Consider the following 13,579-nt stretch of genomic DNA (forward strand, 5'->3'; position numbering starts at 1 on the left):
AGGTTTGGTTTCGTTTGAATCTGCTTTCGCTTTGCAGCCATTTGCAACAGTTTCAAAACCCCTTCGAGGCAACAAGATGAGCAATGGTGTACAGCGTGATGCCTTTGGGACAGGCTGACTTTTACTCCGCCCGGCACGAAACGTGGTGGTAGGTAGAGCGAATGCTTAGCGCCGTTTTTTGTTTTGTTTTTTGCAACACTTTTCATCAAATCTACGATATTTTCCATCTTCTGTCAACGGCTCATTCGGAGTGTTGTCTACCGGATAGAGTCCGGAGTACTTCCACTGCTTTTCACTGGCTTTAAGCTTTCGGTATTCTTTTCCAATAGCGGTTGCAGTCGAGCGAATGTGGCAGGCATTGGCAAGAGCCAGACTAGCCTGCCTCTTTGGAGCTGAGCCAGTAGGCTCGATGTTGAGTTTTTGGACGGTTTTTTGTTGCCCTCGGGAAATAATTTCATTTTTCATCCTGCAACCACTCCACGATGAAAGCGCCAAAGTGGAGATCTGGGACTGATCGACCCAGCAGTGATGACCTGAATTTTTCCACCATTTCACTCAACGAATTCCCCTGCGGGAGTCGATCGGATCGGGAAACGCAACACACAAGCACAATCGACAGCCAGGTCGATTGTGGCAATGGAAATAAAAGAAAATGAGAAAGGAAAGGCCCGCGTGCCAATTCGTGGGTTGTGTGTTTATGTGAAAGAACAAAAAACTATCCCACAACAAGAAGGGCTTGAGTAGAACTGGAGTGTTAAGGAGGGGGTGGCAGGATGATTGTTTGCTTACCAACTAAGCAATTTCCAGCCAAACCCATTTTTTATGGCATCGTGTAGATGTGAAGAAAGGAAATGTGATTGTATCGCGGACAAAATGGTTCATTTACGATGTCTGATTGTTGTTAAGTTTGAAGATTACTTGTTTTCCCGGTTAAATATGCCATAAAGAATATTTAATAGTTTTTTTTCATAATTGCTACAAATGTTTACGAATTGTACGAAATAATACTAATACGAAATAATACACTAATACCATTCGTTTTATTATATTTCAACGGAGTATCGACATCTGACGAGGGCAGCTATCCAGGACTAGAGTACGATCCCTTTTCCGCCTCCTCCGAGGTCTGCCGGCTTCGCCGGCTGTGCAGCTCGATGGCCTCCTCGAGCGTGTTGGGCAGTGTGACGCCGGTCGTTTCCGGGAACTCCAGAATCAGAACGCCCGATAGCACGGCGACCGAACCGAACAGCACCATCGGCAACGGTGCCCAGAGCGTCTGTAGCAGTGGCATCTGCGGGGCAAGCATCGACCCGAACCGGCCCACCATCGAGCAGAACGAGATGAAGCTCTGGCGCAGGTTTGTCGGGAAGATTTCCGCCGTGTAGATGTAGAGCGTGGAGAAGGACAGCGAGATGGCCATTTTGCTCATTAAAAACAGGCCCACATTCAGCCAGGTGATGTCTGAAATCGGAAACGCGGGGCTCGATCAATGGGATGGGCTGGGATGGGAAATTTCGTCGAACTCCTACCTTTGAGTGCTGTCAGCGCCAGTAGGCAGAACACGCCGGACAGTAGCAGCGAGCCGCATTGCGTTTTCCGGCGACCGAATCGATTGAGAATGAAATTGATAGCCAGCGATGGCGGTATCTCGGCGAGCGTGATGAAGATAAAATTACTGTACTTGTCCCCGGCGAGCGTGACCGAGTTGAGCGTGAGCCCGTAATACACCATCGCGTTGGTGAACCAGCAGAACGCACAGTTGGCGATACGCAGCAGCAAACGGCGGTGCTGGCAGGTTTCGCTGACCAGCCGCAGGAAGGACTTGTTCGGACCGGCGTCCCCGTCCCGTTCGGCGTCGAGTTTAGCCTTCTGCTGCAGATAGAACTCGTCCAGCGTGCTCTTGGGCAGGGGCGGACGGCCGTTAGCTTTGGCGACCCGCTGCAGGATGTTAACCACGTCCGACTGTCGATCCTTGGTGAGCAGCCAGCGGACGCTCTCGACCGTGGTGTAAAGCAGCGGAATCGACAATACGCCCGGCACAAAGAGCACGATCGAAAGCGTACGCCAGTCGCGAAATGTCATCGCCAGCAATCCGAGAATGGCTTCGGCCAGCGCGTACGCGACCAGGATGACGCTCTTCACGATGACCCGCAACCGGGGCTCGACCAGTTCCAGGCTCAGGATGAACGCGGTCGTATAGCTCGTTGAGCCGAACATTGCCTCGGCAAACTCGAGCGCTAGGAAGGCGCGGTAGCTGGCCGCGAATGAGCGTGCGATCGCGAGCACCGCACCGATCCCGACGCACAGCAGCAGCGTCCAGCGGCGTCCGAACCGATCGGAGATGATACCGGACAGGGCGAGCGACACAAACTGGCCGATGCTGTGCACCGTGCCGACGAGTGTTACCTTCCACAGGTTTTCATCGCACATCAAGTTGAACTAGAATTAAATGACCATTATAAGACACGCACGCTGCCGGTTCGGAATTCGTCACCGTGCACTCACGTCATTCACGATGGTCCTTTCGGTTGGATCGGCGTACACGAACTCGCTGCAACGTTCGAGGGCGCTTCGATTAAACCGGCTTTCATCGCAGACGAGCTCCGCACTCGATGGCAGCACCTGGTAGCGTTCACATTTCGCGGGATGTTCCGGATTCCCGCCAAACGGTACCGCCGCTCTGATCCAGTCCGGTGCGAACGGTGCCGTTTGAGATCCCGGATCACACTCCGGCACGTGACAGCTGGGAGAGGGAAAAAGGGAATTCAAGCTTTTTTCGGCAAAGGATGGGCACTCTTGCTTACCGGTAGTGAACATCGCCGGCAGTAAACACATAGCAAAGGTTTGAAAATGCGGTAAAAATGACGGGCAGCAGCAGGAGTGTACACTGCCACAGCTGAAACGGTCCAAAGTGGCCAACCTCTTCGAGCAAATCGTCCAGCTCGACGCGATCCGGCGCCGGTGCCGTTGACTTTGACATTCTTGCGGCTGCGTCGCACGGGGTCGGTTCGGTCGGATGGTCGATCGGCCTCAGACACTAGAGCACACTAATCACAATCGCGCTCAGCAGATACGCAACCGCCAACAAACTAACCGAGAAAACACCTGATAAATCTACTCGGCTCGTACGATGCAGAAACACTCACACTCACGCACAAACACATCTCTCGCGGCCGCGTGTTTTAATTCCGGTGTCGTCGACTTATCAGCTGTTGTTATGATGATCGTCAGGCGGCAGTTGTTGTGCGCCGACGCACAACAAAACCAGCGCGATTGGCAGCGATGCTGAGTGGCATCAACCTTCACCAACACACGCGCCCAGCTCTTCCGCGCCAACTATCGTAAACGCATGGATCCGCGACAGCTGCCAAGGTTCGCGTCTCACGCAGCCGCTATCACTGTCGAGGTATTCCCTCTGCAGGGTGCGTGGACAATGTTGTACGGCGCGCGAACTTTGGGTGGCGTCGCGCGACAGATAAGTTTATCTGCGTACAGTCAACACACCGCCATCCAAACAGTTGGCAAGCTTGTGGCTGAGATGTGTGTTGACCTTCCGCGTGACTTGCGCGGCATGAAGCCGAATCCGAGCGGCAGGTATTGCGAGAGTTTTGCTGCTATCAGATCGTTGTGGAAGCGAAGCAATTGTTCAATATCGGGTCGGTGGGATGGAGGGTGAGTTCGTTTTATGGACGCTATTATCAGATTCGATGAGCCACGGTGGGGGCCCTTCTGCCGAATTGTGTTTCGTAGAATAATGATGCTCTACAGCTCCCTGCAGCGAAACCCACTGTTTGCGGAAAGTGCCTTAAACAATCGTCCAGCTCGTAAAAGTAACCGCTTGACTGTGTATCGGAAACATGGGAAACAGTCTTCTCAAAATGAAGTGTTGGAACCGTCGCTAGTGCCACTTTTTTTATGACCTTCTTCAGCAGCAAAAGGACACTATCCGGTCTGCGTACGTAATTCTTCCCATTCTTCGCAAACGGTGAGTCTTTTTTTTTTGGTCGACCCGCTATCGACGGAAACCATCGAACTAACCTTCGACCACAAGAAATAAATCATTCTACCTTCTACCCACAATGGGAATGTTGGGGCCTATCGTACCGGAAAAGCCCGGAGCACAATTTAGAATCACATTGGACCGGTGGGCACTTTCTCTTTTTCTCTCGCCAAGCGTCATCCCGTCGAGGCGACACAATATCCTACCGAGCTAATACCAAAACCGAAGCGGAATGCACAGGGGGGATGTTTCTCCAATCCACCAAGCCGGTCATGTGTCATGTAGCGCTAGGGAAGGGTTTCTCTTTATCGTGGATGTGTTTTTTTCTTCTGTTCATCCAGCCTATGGACAACCAAGATGAGAAGGATATTTTTTTTTGGTTGGCTCCTTTCGTCGAACATTGAGGTTTCCCTTTCGACACCGGGCTTTCGGTGACATTAGGTAAACCAGGCACGATTTCCCACTTTTCCCCGTCACACTCGGGCTCATGAATGCCATTCCCACCGCTTCACCGCTGGGTGACATTCGTGAAAAACCGCCGACGACTTCGCTGGATGGTGACATTTCATGTTTTCCTTCCATCGTTTCGTGTGGTGGGGGATGAAAAGGGGGTGAAGAAAAAAAGAACCCCTTAACCGCACCATTCGACGGCAACTCAGATGTCAGATAAATTCGCCACCGTTTGACACATGGGCACTCCCCCTCCACACATATCGAGTAGGCGAGTGGGATACGAGTTCCGACTCTTCAAACAGAAGTGTGAATTTATGTCCAGCAAAAGCGATATGCCTCGCCGCTCAGGTCGCCATCGATCGATTGTTCCCGACCGTACCGCAAAGGTGCCATGCCAACCATTCGGTACGCAGGCAGGTGGCAAGATCGAAATGCGTAAAACTGCACGATCTTGGCAATTGTCTGTTTTGAAGGGTACTCACGCGGTCAGCAGCTGTTGGTAACATTAAGTGCCCTTACACCAGCACGAAAAGAAAGCACCGTAGTCACAGCATTGGCCGCTGTGGACATTATGGCAGCACACGTGGAGGCACTTAATCGAATTGTTCAATTACTTCACACCCCACCGGCGTGACTTTTCATGCGTATCGGGCGCATAATTTCAAAGTCGTGGCCCTTTTTGTGCCGGTCGGTTGAAACACAAAAAGAAGGGACTTCACGTGTGTCGAAGAATGCGCCCGTTAACGGTAACGGCCACTACGCGCACCAAATATACAACCCGTCGACGAGCAATTATTGAGCGAGCAGATCGCGATTCACAACGGGATGGATAATGGGGGGGGGTTTCTTTATGGGTTGTTTGAATTTGTCCTCCGATTCCGAGAAGAAAGACACCGCCTGACTTTGTGCCGAGTGCCGTGGCACAAAACAACAACCTGTGGAAATGTCGAACCGCCTGTTTTGTGCGGTGTGCTTCGGTAGAAAATTACTTTCTTGCTTTGTTCTACCCGCGGTGGGGTTCGATCTTGTTTGCTTACATCCATTTCTTTTGCATTTACCTTTTTTATTTATTTTGCTCGCGAGAAAGAGAGTCTTTCGCGCGTGGCAGCTGCTCGTGCCCTGCTGAACGGTCGTCACCGGCACCTTGTCACGATCGAAGTGTAAAATAATCATTATGCAAATGCAAGAAACTGAGGGAAAAATACAGGGAAAACATACAAACGCGTCTGATTACGCGAGTCCTTGCTAGCGCTCGCGAAGGAAGGCTTCATAACGGCAACGACATCGAATCGCTGATTTCATGATCCATCCACGTTGAACGATGTATTTTGTTGCTGTGGTTGCTGTTGCAACCATCGATCGATCAGTTCTGTTCAGTTCGTCCTTCGGCTGGCGTTCGCTGTGTTGTTTGCTGAGCGGGAGTCTCGCGTGGAAGGCGCTGGCACTCCCCGCCCATCGCGTTCGCTCCATATTGGTTCGTTTAGCAAGACACTTCTACTACGACATTGTTGCTGGCAGCTGGTTGCCCCGGGCAATGCCAATGCTGCCAGTAAATATTATTATTCTCCTTCGGTGTTTTTTTTGTTGTTGTTGCTTCTCCTATTTGTGCTTTGTGACGGGGTTCCAATTCCGAGCTCGGTATGAACGTTTGCCAAAGGAAGAACAGCTTTTCCATGAGTGACATTCCGGCCCTTAGCGCTCGTTCACGCTTGGAACACGCTTGGATGAGTGCTTTCAATTAGGGGGTTAAGAAAAACTTTATCACCCTCCCCTTCCCCTACCCCTTCCACCCCCCCCCCCCCCCACTCATCAACGAGACGAATCGTCATCGTTTCGGTACGACGAGGTACGAAAATAAATAAAATCATTCCGTGGCTGTGCGTGTGAATAATTGTTGCAAAAGAGCGGAGAAAATAATCATGATAAAACTGGAAGGTGAAATGGCGTACCTTCCGGGAAAGCCGAAACAAACAGTAAAAAAAAAAGAATACGACAAAGGCAAACACTGTCCCATTTTGTGGTGTAAAACTTTACCAAATGATGAGAAGGAAGGAGTGTTAGAATGGAGGGTGTGTGTGTGTGTGGAAGAGGAGGGAAAGGGGCTGAGATTGTGGGAAAGTGGAGAAGATTTGAGGTAAAAACTTTGCCAAAACCCTGACCCACACCTCGTTCCGGGTGGGGGGTATTCGGGGTTTTGCGAATGTATGATTGTGGTGCCGCAGGTTCTGGAGGTTTCTTTGCCGACAATCGGCCCGGGCCCGGCAATGGCCCGGTGGCTGCGGTCGGGTATATCTCGCGGGAGTAAAACTTGTTGTTGAGAAGAGCATTATCTCGTTACAATTTCGGCATGTTTCTTCGCAGACAGGCAACCAAACTTTACACAGGGCCCCGCCTCAAAGGGTAAGGGTTGCCGTTCTGGATTTACGAACCGTACGAACTTGTAAGTGGCCTGCTGCGATGTGAATTTCTGTGGATGTGGAAGGAAAGCGAGAGAGAAAAAAGGGGCGGAGTGAAGATATTTAATTTACATGAGGGAATTTTTTGAAATGTTACACATTATCGTGTCGGCCGTGTGTTGTGCGAAACACAATTACATCTTTGCGCGAGTGCCAAATTACAACACAAACGTACGTCACATGACGTGCATTAATGTTATCCTTATGACGGCACCGTCTCCAGCGGGTTTTGAACGTTCCAACTAGCACGGATACACTCATTAACACGAATGGATGTCAATTAACGCGATGCTTTACGCCCCACCCAAAACCCTGAGCCCTGAATTGAGGTGATTTTATTACAGCCGGGTACGGTACGGTTAAACTTACAACCGTTTGATGCGATTTTTTTAATTCGTTCCATACGGCGCACGGTGCACAAATTAGGCCTCATTAGTTGCCGCATCAAACCGGCCTCGTATGCTTGCACCGTTTGCAAATTAGTTCGGCAAGAAAAAGATGGCTGTCAATCATCGTGCTGATGTAACCATGTTATCATTTTTGTGCGAAACGATTTTTTGTTGTCATATCTCTCCAATCGGTTTTTGCTCCAAACGGGCAAACGGGAAGCGGGATTTTCCTTGCCAGGACAAACCGTTCGAGCAAATGTTGGGTAATTAACACAGGGGAGCAAGACGGGAGTAAAACCAGCGAGCCATTCCTGCTTCATTTTGCACTTTTCCACAGAAAGGACATCGTTCTGGTCTGATTTCGACCCATTTTCTTATGCCATTTGATTGTAACGAATGCTGTGCTTGTGAGGTTTGGCTCCCAACATAAAGGAACAAAAAAAACCCTTATGAAAAAGGGACAAAATCCCTTTTCTGCTGTTTCGGACATGGTGTTTTCTTTCGCGAAATATACGGGGGGTTTTTTTGTTTCTTCGCCGGCCACCATCTTTAAGCATTGCACATTGTTTCTGTGCCGTTGCTGCGATTGTCTTGTCTGGTTCGTTTGTAAGATCCCAGCTTCCAGCTGAATTAATTTGAATTCTACGATTAATTATCATCGTCATGCTATACTTCGCGCTCTGTGCTGGATATCGTTCAATACTTTCGTTTGGGTGTCCGGTCCGGGGTTTGTCCTTTCGCTGGTGGATGTTTTTGCTTCTGTTTTCTGCTCGCTTTGTGTGAATGTTTTCGTTACGCTTTCTATTGGCTTTATTTGTGCATTTCTTTCTAGTTGAAAAAGCTCCATTTACACAGGCTGCTTATTGTTTGATATTTTTCCGTGCGGGGGATCGGATCTTTCCCATAAAGACATAATTTTTCATTTATGAAGCTTGATGGATGATGTTGGCGAGTACAGCAAAGCGTTACACCGACTGCAAAACGGCAAAGAAAAAACCCCGGCCAGCAATTTGCAAGCTGCATGAGCGTTGGAAGAATGGTTCCATTTTTCATGTGAAATGGAAAGTTTTTAATCAATAATGTAGCATTCGGGTTTGTGTGTGTTGCAAGTTAGCCATAATTGGAAGCTGATGATGTTTGTGCTGAAATTTGTCAAAATACAAATGATGCTGCAAGTCGCAGCAATGCGAACAACAAGGGGGACATGGGGAACACAGGCTTCCCCATCGATATTACTTCCTTTGAACGATTTATTTCTTTCCATAACTCTTCTGGGCCCCTTTTTTCCCGGTTACGGCCGTGGAGCAGTAAAATCTGTCAACGGAACAAGTCAGTCAAACCGGGTACCGCACGAAGCTTTCTCCACCGGATTTCACCATCAAACCGGTGGCAATAAAAGATGAAGATACCGGCACTGGGGTTTGGTACGAACGTCGCTCCCAAAACATCACCGCAGCAGCCACTATAAATAACGAGAATAAACATACAAGCGAAGCATATTTATGGCGTGTGTATAATTTTATTATTCAATGATTTATTTAATGGACCCCGCTTTTGCTGCCCGATGTCTGCATGGTTCTTTGCCGATTTCTGGGTTTAGTGTGGGAAAGGGGAGTCGCACCGAATCGTTAGTAAGTCTTTGGTTTTATTGTTTAAATCCATTTCCGTATTGGGTGTTCCAGGGGATTGGGATGGAAAGCGAACAGTTTATGAGACATTTCCCCCATCCAGCAGAAAACGGGGATCCTATACTGCTGGGAAAGGTGTGAACGATACCTTTGTGCAGTAAGGATCTCACAAGGAATGTCACACACATACAAAATGCTGCTTTTAATTTGCATTAATTTACCATTACTTAAGCAATTGCAATCGTACGCATGTTTGCGGTTTTGCACTTTGCTCTAAAACTGTTTACTGCTCGCACGTACGAAGCAAACTCGTGCTCGTGCTCGAATAGGAACATGGACACGCAAAAAGTCAAATAATTACAAAAAAAAGAACGAGGAAACACAACCAGTGCTGTGTAGTCACAAATGGAAAATGTCATTAACACAGTGCGGTGCTGGCGGTCGGCGGTAAGCTAATTCCCAAAACATGGAATCCTCCCGCACACACACACACTAATGAGTGATCGCAATCAAACTCCAGTATTCAGGCTTTTGGACAAATTTGGCGAAGGGACAAATTTGCCATCGGAACCAATCCCTTTCATGTTTTTGCCGTCGGTCCACGGCGGTGCTAATCAACTCGGCGGCTCGTGGCAGCTGGATGCAGGCGGATGGAATGCGTGCACATCATCATCCCAGCGTCCGCGTCCCAATTAAAGCCAATAAGCCTACACTCGGCAACCGAGGATCATTCGGTATCAATTGCAGCCCGACAACGAACTGGAGGCGGAGGTGGAGGTCACGAATGAATTTTCAAAATCCGCGTTAATGATAATGATGAGCCAAATCAAGAGCAGCGATGCGATTCGTGGGGGAGGGCGGACAGGCCCTCCCTCGACTTGGGCGAACATCCCCGGAGGGTGACGTACCGATGACAATAATTGTTAGCGCTTATTGTTTTGTGTGAAAATTGCGTTTAGAAACCAAACATCACACTATCATTCGACTGCCGACTGTGGTGGGTCCCGGGCAGGGAGCCGCACAAATATTGGCCACATGTTTCCTAATAGATGTCCCACACATGCACAATCGGGTGGATGAACACAGATCGAGTGGTTAATAGCACAATGCACTAAACAAATCCTCTAAAGATCCGAGGGCTGTGTGGTTGGATTGGTTGAGCCTTTTTTCATCACCATTTTATTGAAACCGACCAACATCAAACACACGCACACGTGAGCAGTACCAATTTGGAAGCTGCACCCAATCCCGACGCGATCCCGCTCATTATCATATTTTGTGACGCTTAGGACTGCGTTTCCGCTAGGACATTGTATAATTTTTAACTAATAAACTCAATAATTATTCCCGTGCCTTTTGGCCGTCAATTAATGGTTCGGGCACACGGCAGCCGGCAACGGAATGAGCAGTCCGAGTCGACTGTGTCCGTTTTTTGGGGTGGGTGTGGCGCGTTTGAAAGTTAATCGGTAATTAGTGGATGGAGGTTTTCGAAATTAATCAATTTCGTTGGAAAGAAAGTCAATTACGCTGGCGCTGGTGTCATGGCGAGAAAGAAGCTTATCGTGCTTATTTGCGGTAGAAATGGGGCGCTGCATTGAGTGAATATGATTCGGGGGAATAGGGAAACTGTTGATTATTTATTTTCATAAATAAAACCATTCATTGGGCTAGATGATATGATAAGTTAGATAGCATAAATCTCACGACGACATCTGTCAAATATATTCACGTACAAGGTTGTATTATTCTGAGAAGATTCATAATTCAATAGATATAAATCATTAAACAACTCGAAGTTTGAAAACTTTGCAATAAATTTAACTCATTCTAAACAACTTACAATTACTCTTGCTAAATAATAACTTTTGAAACAGAGTCATGCAAACGTAAACCTAACGGATATGTTATAAATATGTTAAAAACATTACATATGATGTGTTAAACGTAACGGATATCTAAATAAACCTCCTGAGTAAATATGTTGATCCTATTTACTGTAGAAGGATGTAAAAAGGAAATCAAAACAAACAAACGCATGCAAAAAATATCAAAGTAAATGAAAACAAAGAAAATTGCGAAGAAATTTGTAATGAATATTTCAAGAGAGATTGTCACTGGAAAGAACTTTTTATAAGTAAATTAATTATAATGGTTACCATTTTCAAACACATTAAGAGCTTAAGAGCTCTAACCCAATGCTGATGAATCATTCAAGTATTTCCCTTCCAGCAAAGCGTATTTTGATTTAAATTGTGCATTCGTATAGCTTTTTATGAAATGATGTTCTGTTTACCGAACGTCGTTAGCTAATAAAATGTTCATTTTTATCGAATTACTCCGACGACTTCTTTATGAATCGCTCCCAACTCACGCTGTTTGTCTTATTTCAATCGTCTAGCAAGTGGTTTTTTTTTTGCACGCCACGGTTCATAGCAGGCTATTTCTGCGTAGGGATACAAAATGAAACAAAATGCAAACAGCCATTTTCCCGACTAGCGCAATATGTTCCCATTACTGTAGCTAGCGCTCGGTGTGCGACACACACACACAGACACACCCACACCCACACAACCGCGCTGAACAAAAACTGACTCTCCAGCACAGTCGGGTTGGTTTGATAGGACCGGGGGGTTTTGTTCGTCCGAGTGTGCACAAATATTGAACAAGGACTTTGGGTTGTCGCTCCTGCAACCTTTTTCGCCGGTTTTCGCCAACAAGACCGGGGAGACGAACTTTTACCAACGTTTGCTTTAAGTCGCGCTGGAACAAAGTCAAACACGTCAGCACGGGGAATTTCACCGTTACCGGTGGTGAACGGAATGTAAGCAAGGGGATGTAAAGAAGCATAAAAATATACTGCTTCTTGGCAAATTTCTGCTCGCGCTGGGGCAGGGTGTCGAGGGGGGGTGGCTGATAGCAGGGTAACATTTTAACAGGAACAGGCACCGTGTGACGGACAAACATGTAAAGCGCGGGAAAATGGTGGGAAACGCGCGATCGGTGCGATTTGCCGGTGTGACTCACCGAGAATGAAGTCAGTTTGGCACAGACAGGCGGGAGGATGAGGGAGTGAAAATTTGAGAAAACACCGAATCGAATCATTTGCCCTCGCCCAGGTAAGCTCCGGATGCATACGCTTACGCTGGAAACTATATGCACAAGTAAAAGGTACGAGAATTTCCTGAGGTGGTACAACAACATAAAAAACCCCTCCCCAGTAGCGTACAGCAAAGGCAGAGCCCGGAAAAATATCATCCCCAGTGTTGTTGAAGCAGAGCTTTGAGCTAAGTAAGTCATTACATGTTTTCCGCCGGGGAGTCGAGAATCTTCCGACCCTTCTGTTAGTTTTAAAACAGTAGCGCTTTGCACGGACGGTGCGCGGGCGTGTAATGGGTCGTCTCTCTATCTTGCAGAAATCTCCACTACCTTGAGGTTTGTTTTGGTCCGTCCGGTCCTGTTACATCCCTTGTCCACATTGGCCCGGGTGGTACGGGTCCGCATGAGATGAAATATTCATAATTAAAAAGCGTTCTCACATCGTTCCCGGGGCGTTTGAGCAAACGTTAGCAGCGGGCGTCGTCCTCCTCTCGGAACACGGTTGCTGGAAGGCAGGAAACCCGGATACCCGGGCTTTCCCCGGGACCGGTTAGCGTAGCGAAAACATGCATGAGAGATGTGAAGTGTCAGATGCGCTGTTACACGTGACTCCGTTCCTCGGGTGCGGCGACGAAAGATCAAAAGCCCTCATTTAATCACTTGTAATGTTTCATGTCTAACGTGGTGCTTCTCTCCGCCGCGCACTGGCCCTCTCGGATCCCTTCCCGGTCGGGACCGTAACCGGGTGTGCTTTGTCGTGGTAAGCGTACCCTGCACCTACCTGGGATACGATAATGAGTCGTTGACGGGCGGAGATAGGCCCTGTTGAGCGCCGAGTGACGTTAGGACGTGCTTGACCGAATAAGCAACTGTTTGAACAGCCGGATGGCCGTACATCATGCAAGCACTGCCGTTCAACGCATCCCTCCGGCCGGATTCTTCGCTGTGGTTGGAAGCTTTTGCGAGCGGCATGAGGTACTCAAAAAAAGCCTCTTAAAGTCTTTAAATCAAAAGCTGCACTGAAAGTTGTTCCTGAACTATGCTTTAGCACTTTAACATGATGGCCTATCGCTACTAATATTTGAACCGTTTAAGCATCTCATTTGGTTGAGCTTTGATTTGATTAGATTTGCTATTTTTGTACCACAATTCTAGTGAAGTAATCCAAACCTAAGTAAGCCATGCGAACCAGAGAATCATTATTACGCTCATAACTCCGATTGCTGGGATCTGTGTTCGCAAAAGGCAAGAAACGAATCGCTCACTTCCAGGAATGGACTCCTTTCCAAACACTCACACCGAAAGTGATACCTTACAATTTCCTAATTTTCCATCCTGGTCCATTCCTTTCTGGACGGGACGCACCATACCCGGACGACGGTTGTGGAAGGTCCGTAGCAACAGGCGACATGATTGACAATGTCTTCTGGCTGAATGTGGATGTGTACGGATTCTTACGTAAGATTGGTGCCAATTACTTTCCACCCGGATGAACGTTACGCGACAGTTCCAAGGAAGCTGTAATAAGGTCCAGTTCCTAGTGTTTGCCGTCCTAGA

The 13,579-nt window shown here is 48.0% G+C and overlaps 2 protein-coding genes across 5 annotated transcripts in view; one reads left to right on the forward strand and one right to left on the reverse strand.

Moving 5' to 3' along the window:
* The window catches only part of LOC128310434 (uncharacterized), a 162,911-nt gene that overhangs the window by 23,683 nt on the left and 125,649 nt on the right, over positions 1 to 13,579 (forward strand). The window lies entirely within an intron of this gene.
* Positions 1,082 to 2,980, reverse strand: LOC128310433 (organic cation transporter protein-like). The gene is made up of 4 exons (XM_053047074.1): positions 2,805 to 2,980; positions 2,506 to 2,743; positions 1,530 to 2,439; positions 1,082 to 1,461 (listed from the first exon to the last, which is right to left on the reverse strand). The coding sequence occupies exons 1-4, from the start codon at positions 2,978 to 2,980 to the stop codon at positions 1,082 to 1,084; spliced, it is 1,704 nt and encodes a 567-aa protein (XP_052903034.1).

This window comes from Anopheles moucheti, chromosome 2 (assembly GCF_943734755.1).
Source record: "Anopheles moucheti chromosome 2, idAnoMoucSN_F20_07, whole genome shotgun sequence".
Lineage (NCBI taxonomy): Eukaryota > Metazoa > Arthropoda > Insecta > Diptera > Culicidae > Anopheles > Anopheles moucheti.

Excerpts from the sequence above, each read along its gene's own strand:
- LOC128310433 (XM_053047074.1), bottom strand. The coding sequence starts at position 2,980 with ATGTCAAAGTCAACGGCACCGGCGCCGGATCGCGTCGAGCTGGACGAT. Across the intron at positions 2,744-2,804 it reads GCCGGCGATGTTCACTACCG|CTGTCACGTGCCGGAGTGTG; the intron begins GTAAGCAAGAGT and ends TCCCTCTCCCAG. Across the intron at positions 2,440-2,505 it reads AAAGGACCATCGTGAATGAC|TTCAACTTGATGTGCGATGA; the intron begins GTGAGTGCACGG and ends ATTTAATTCTAG.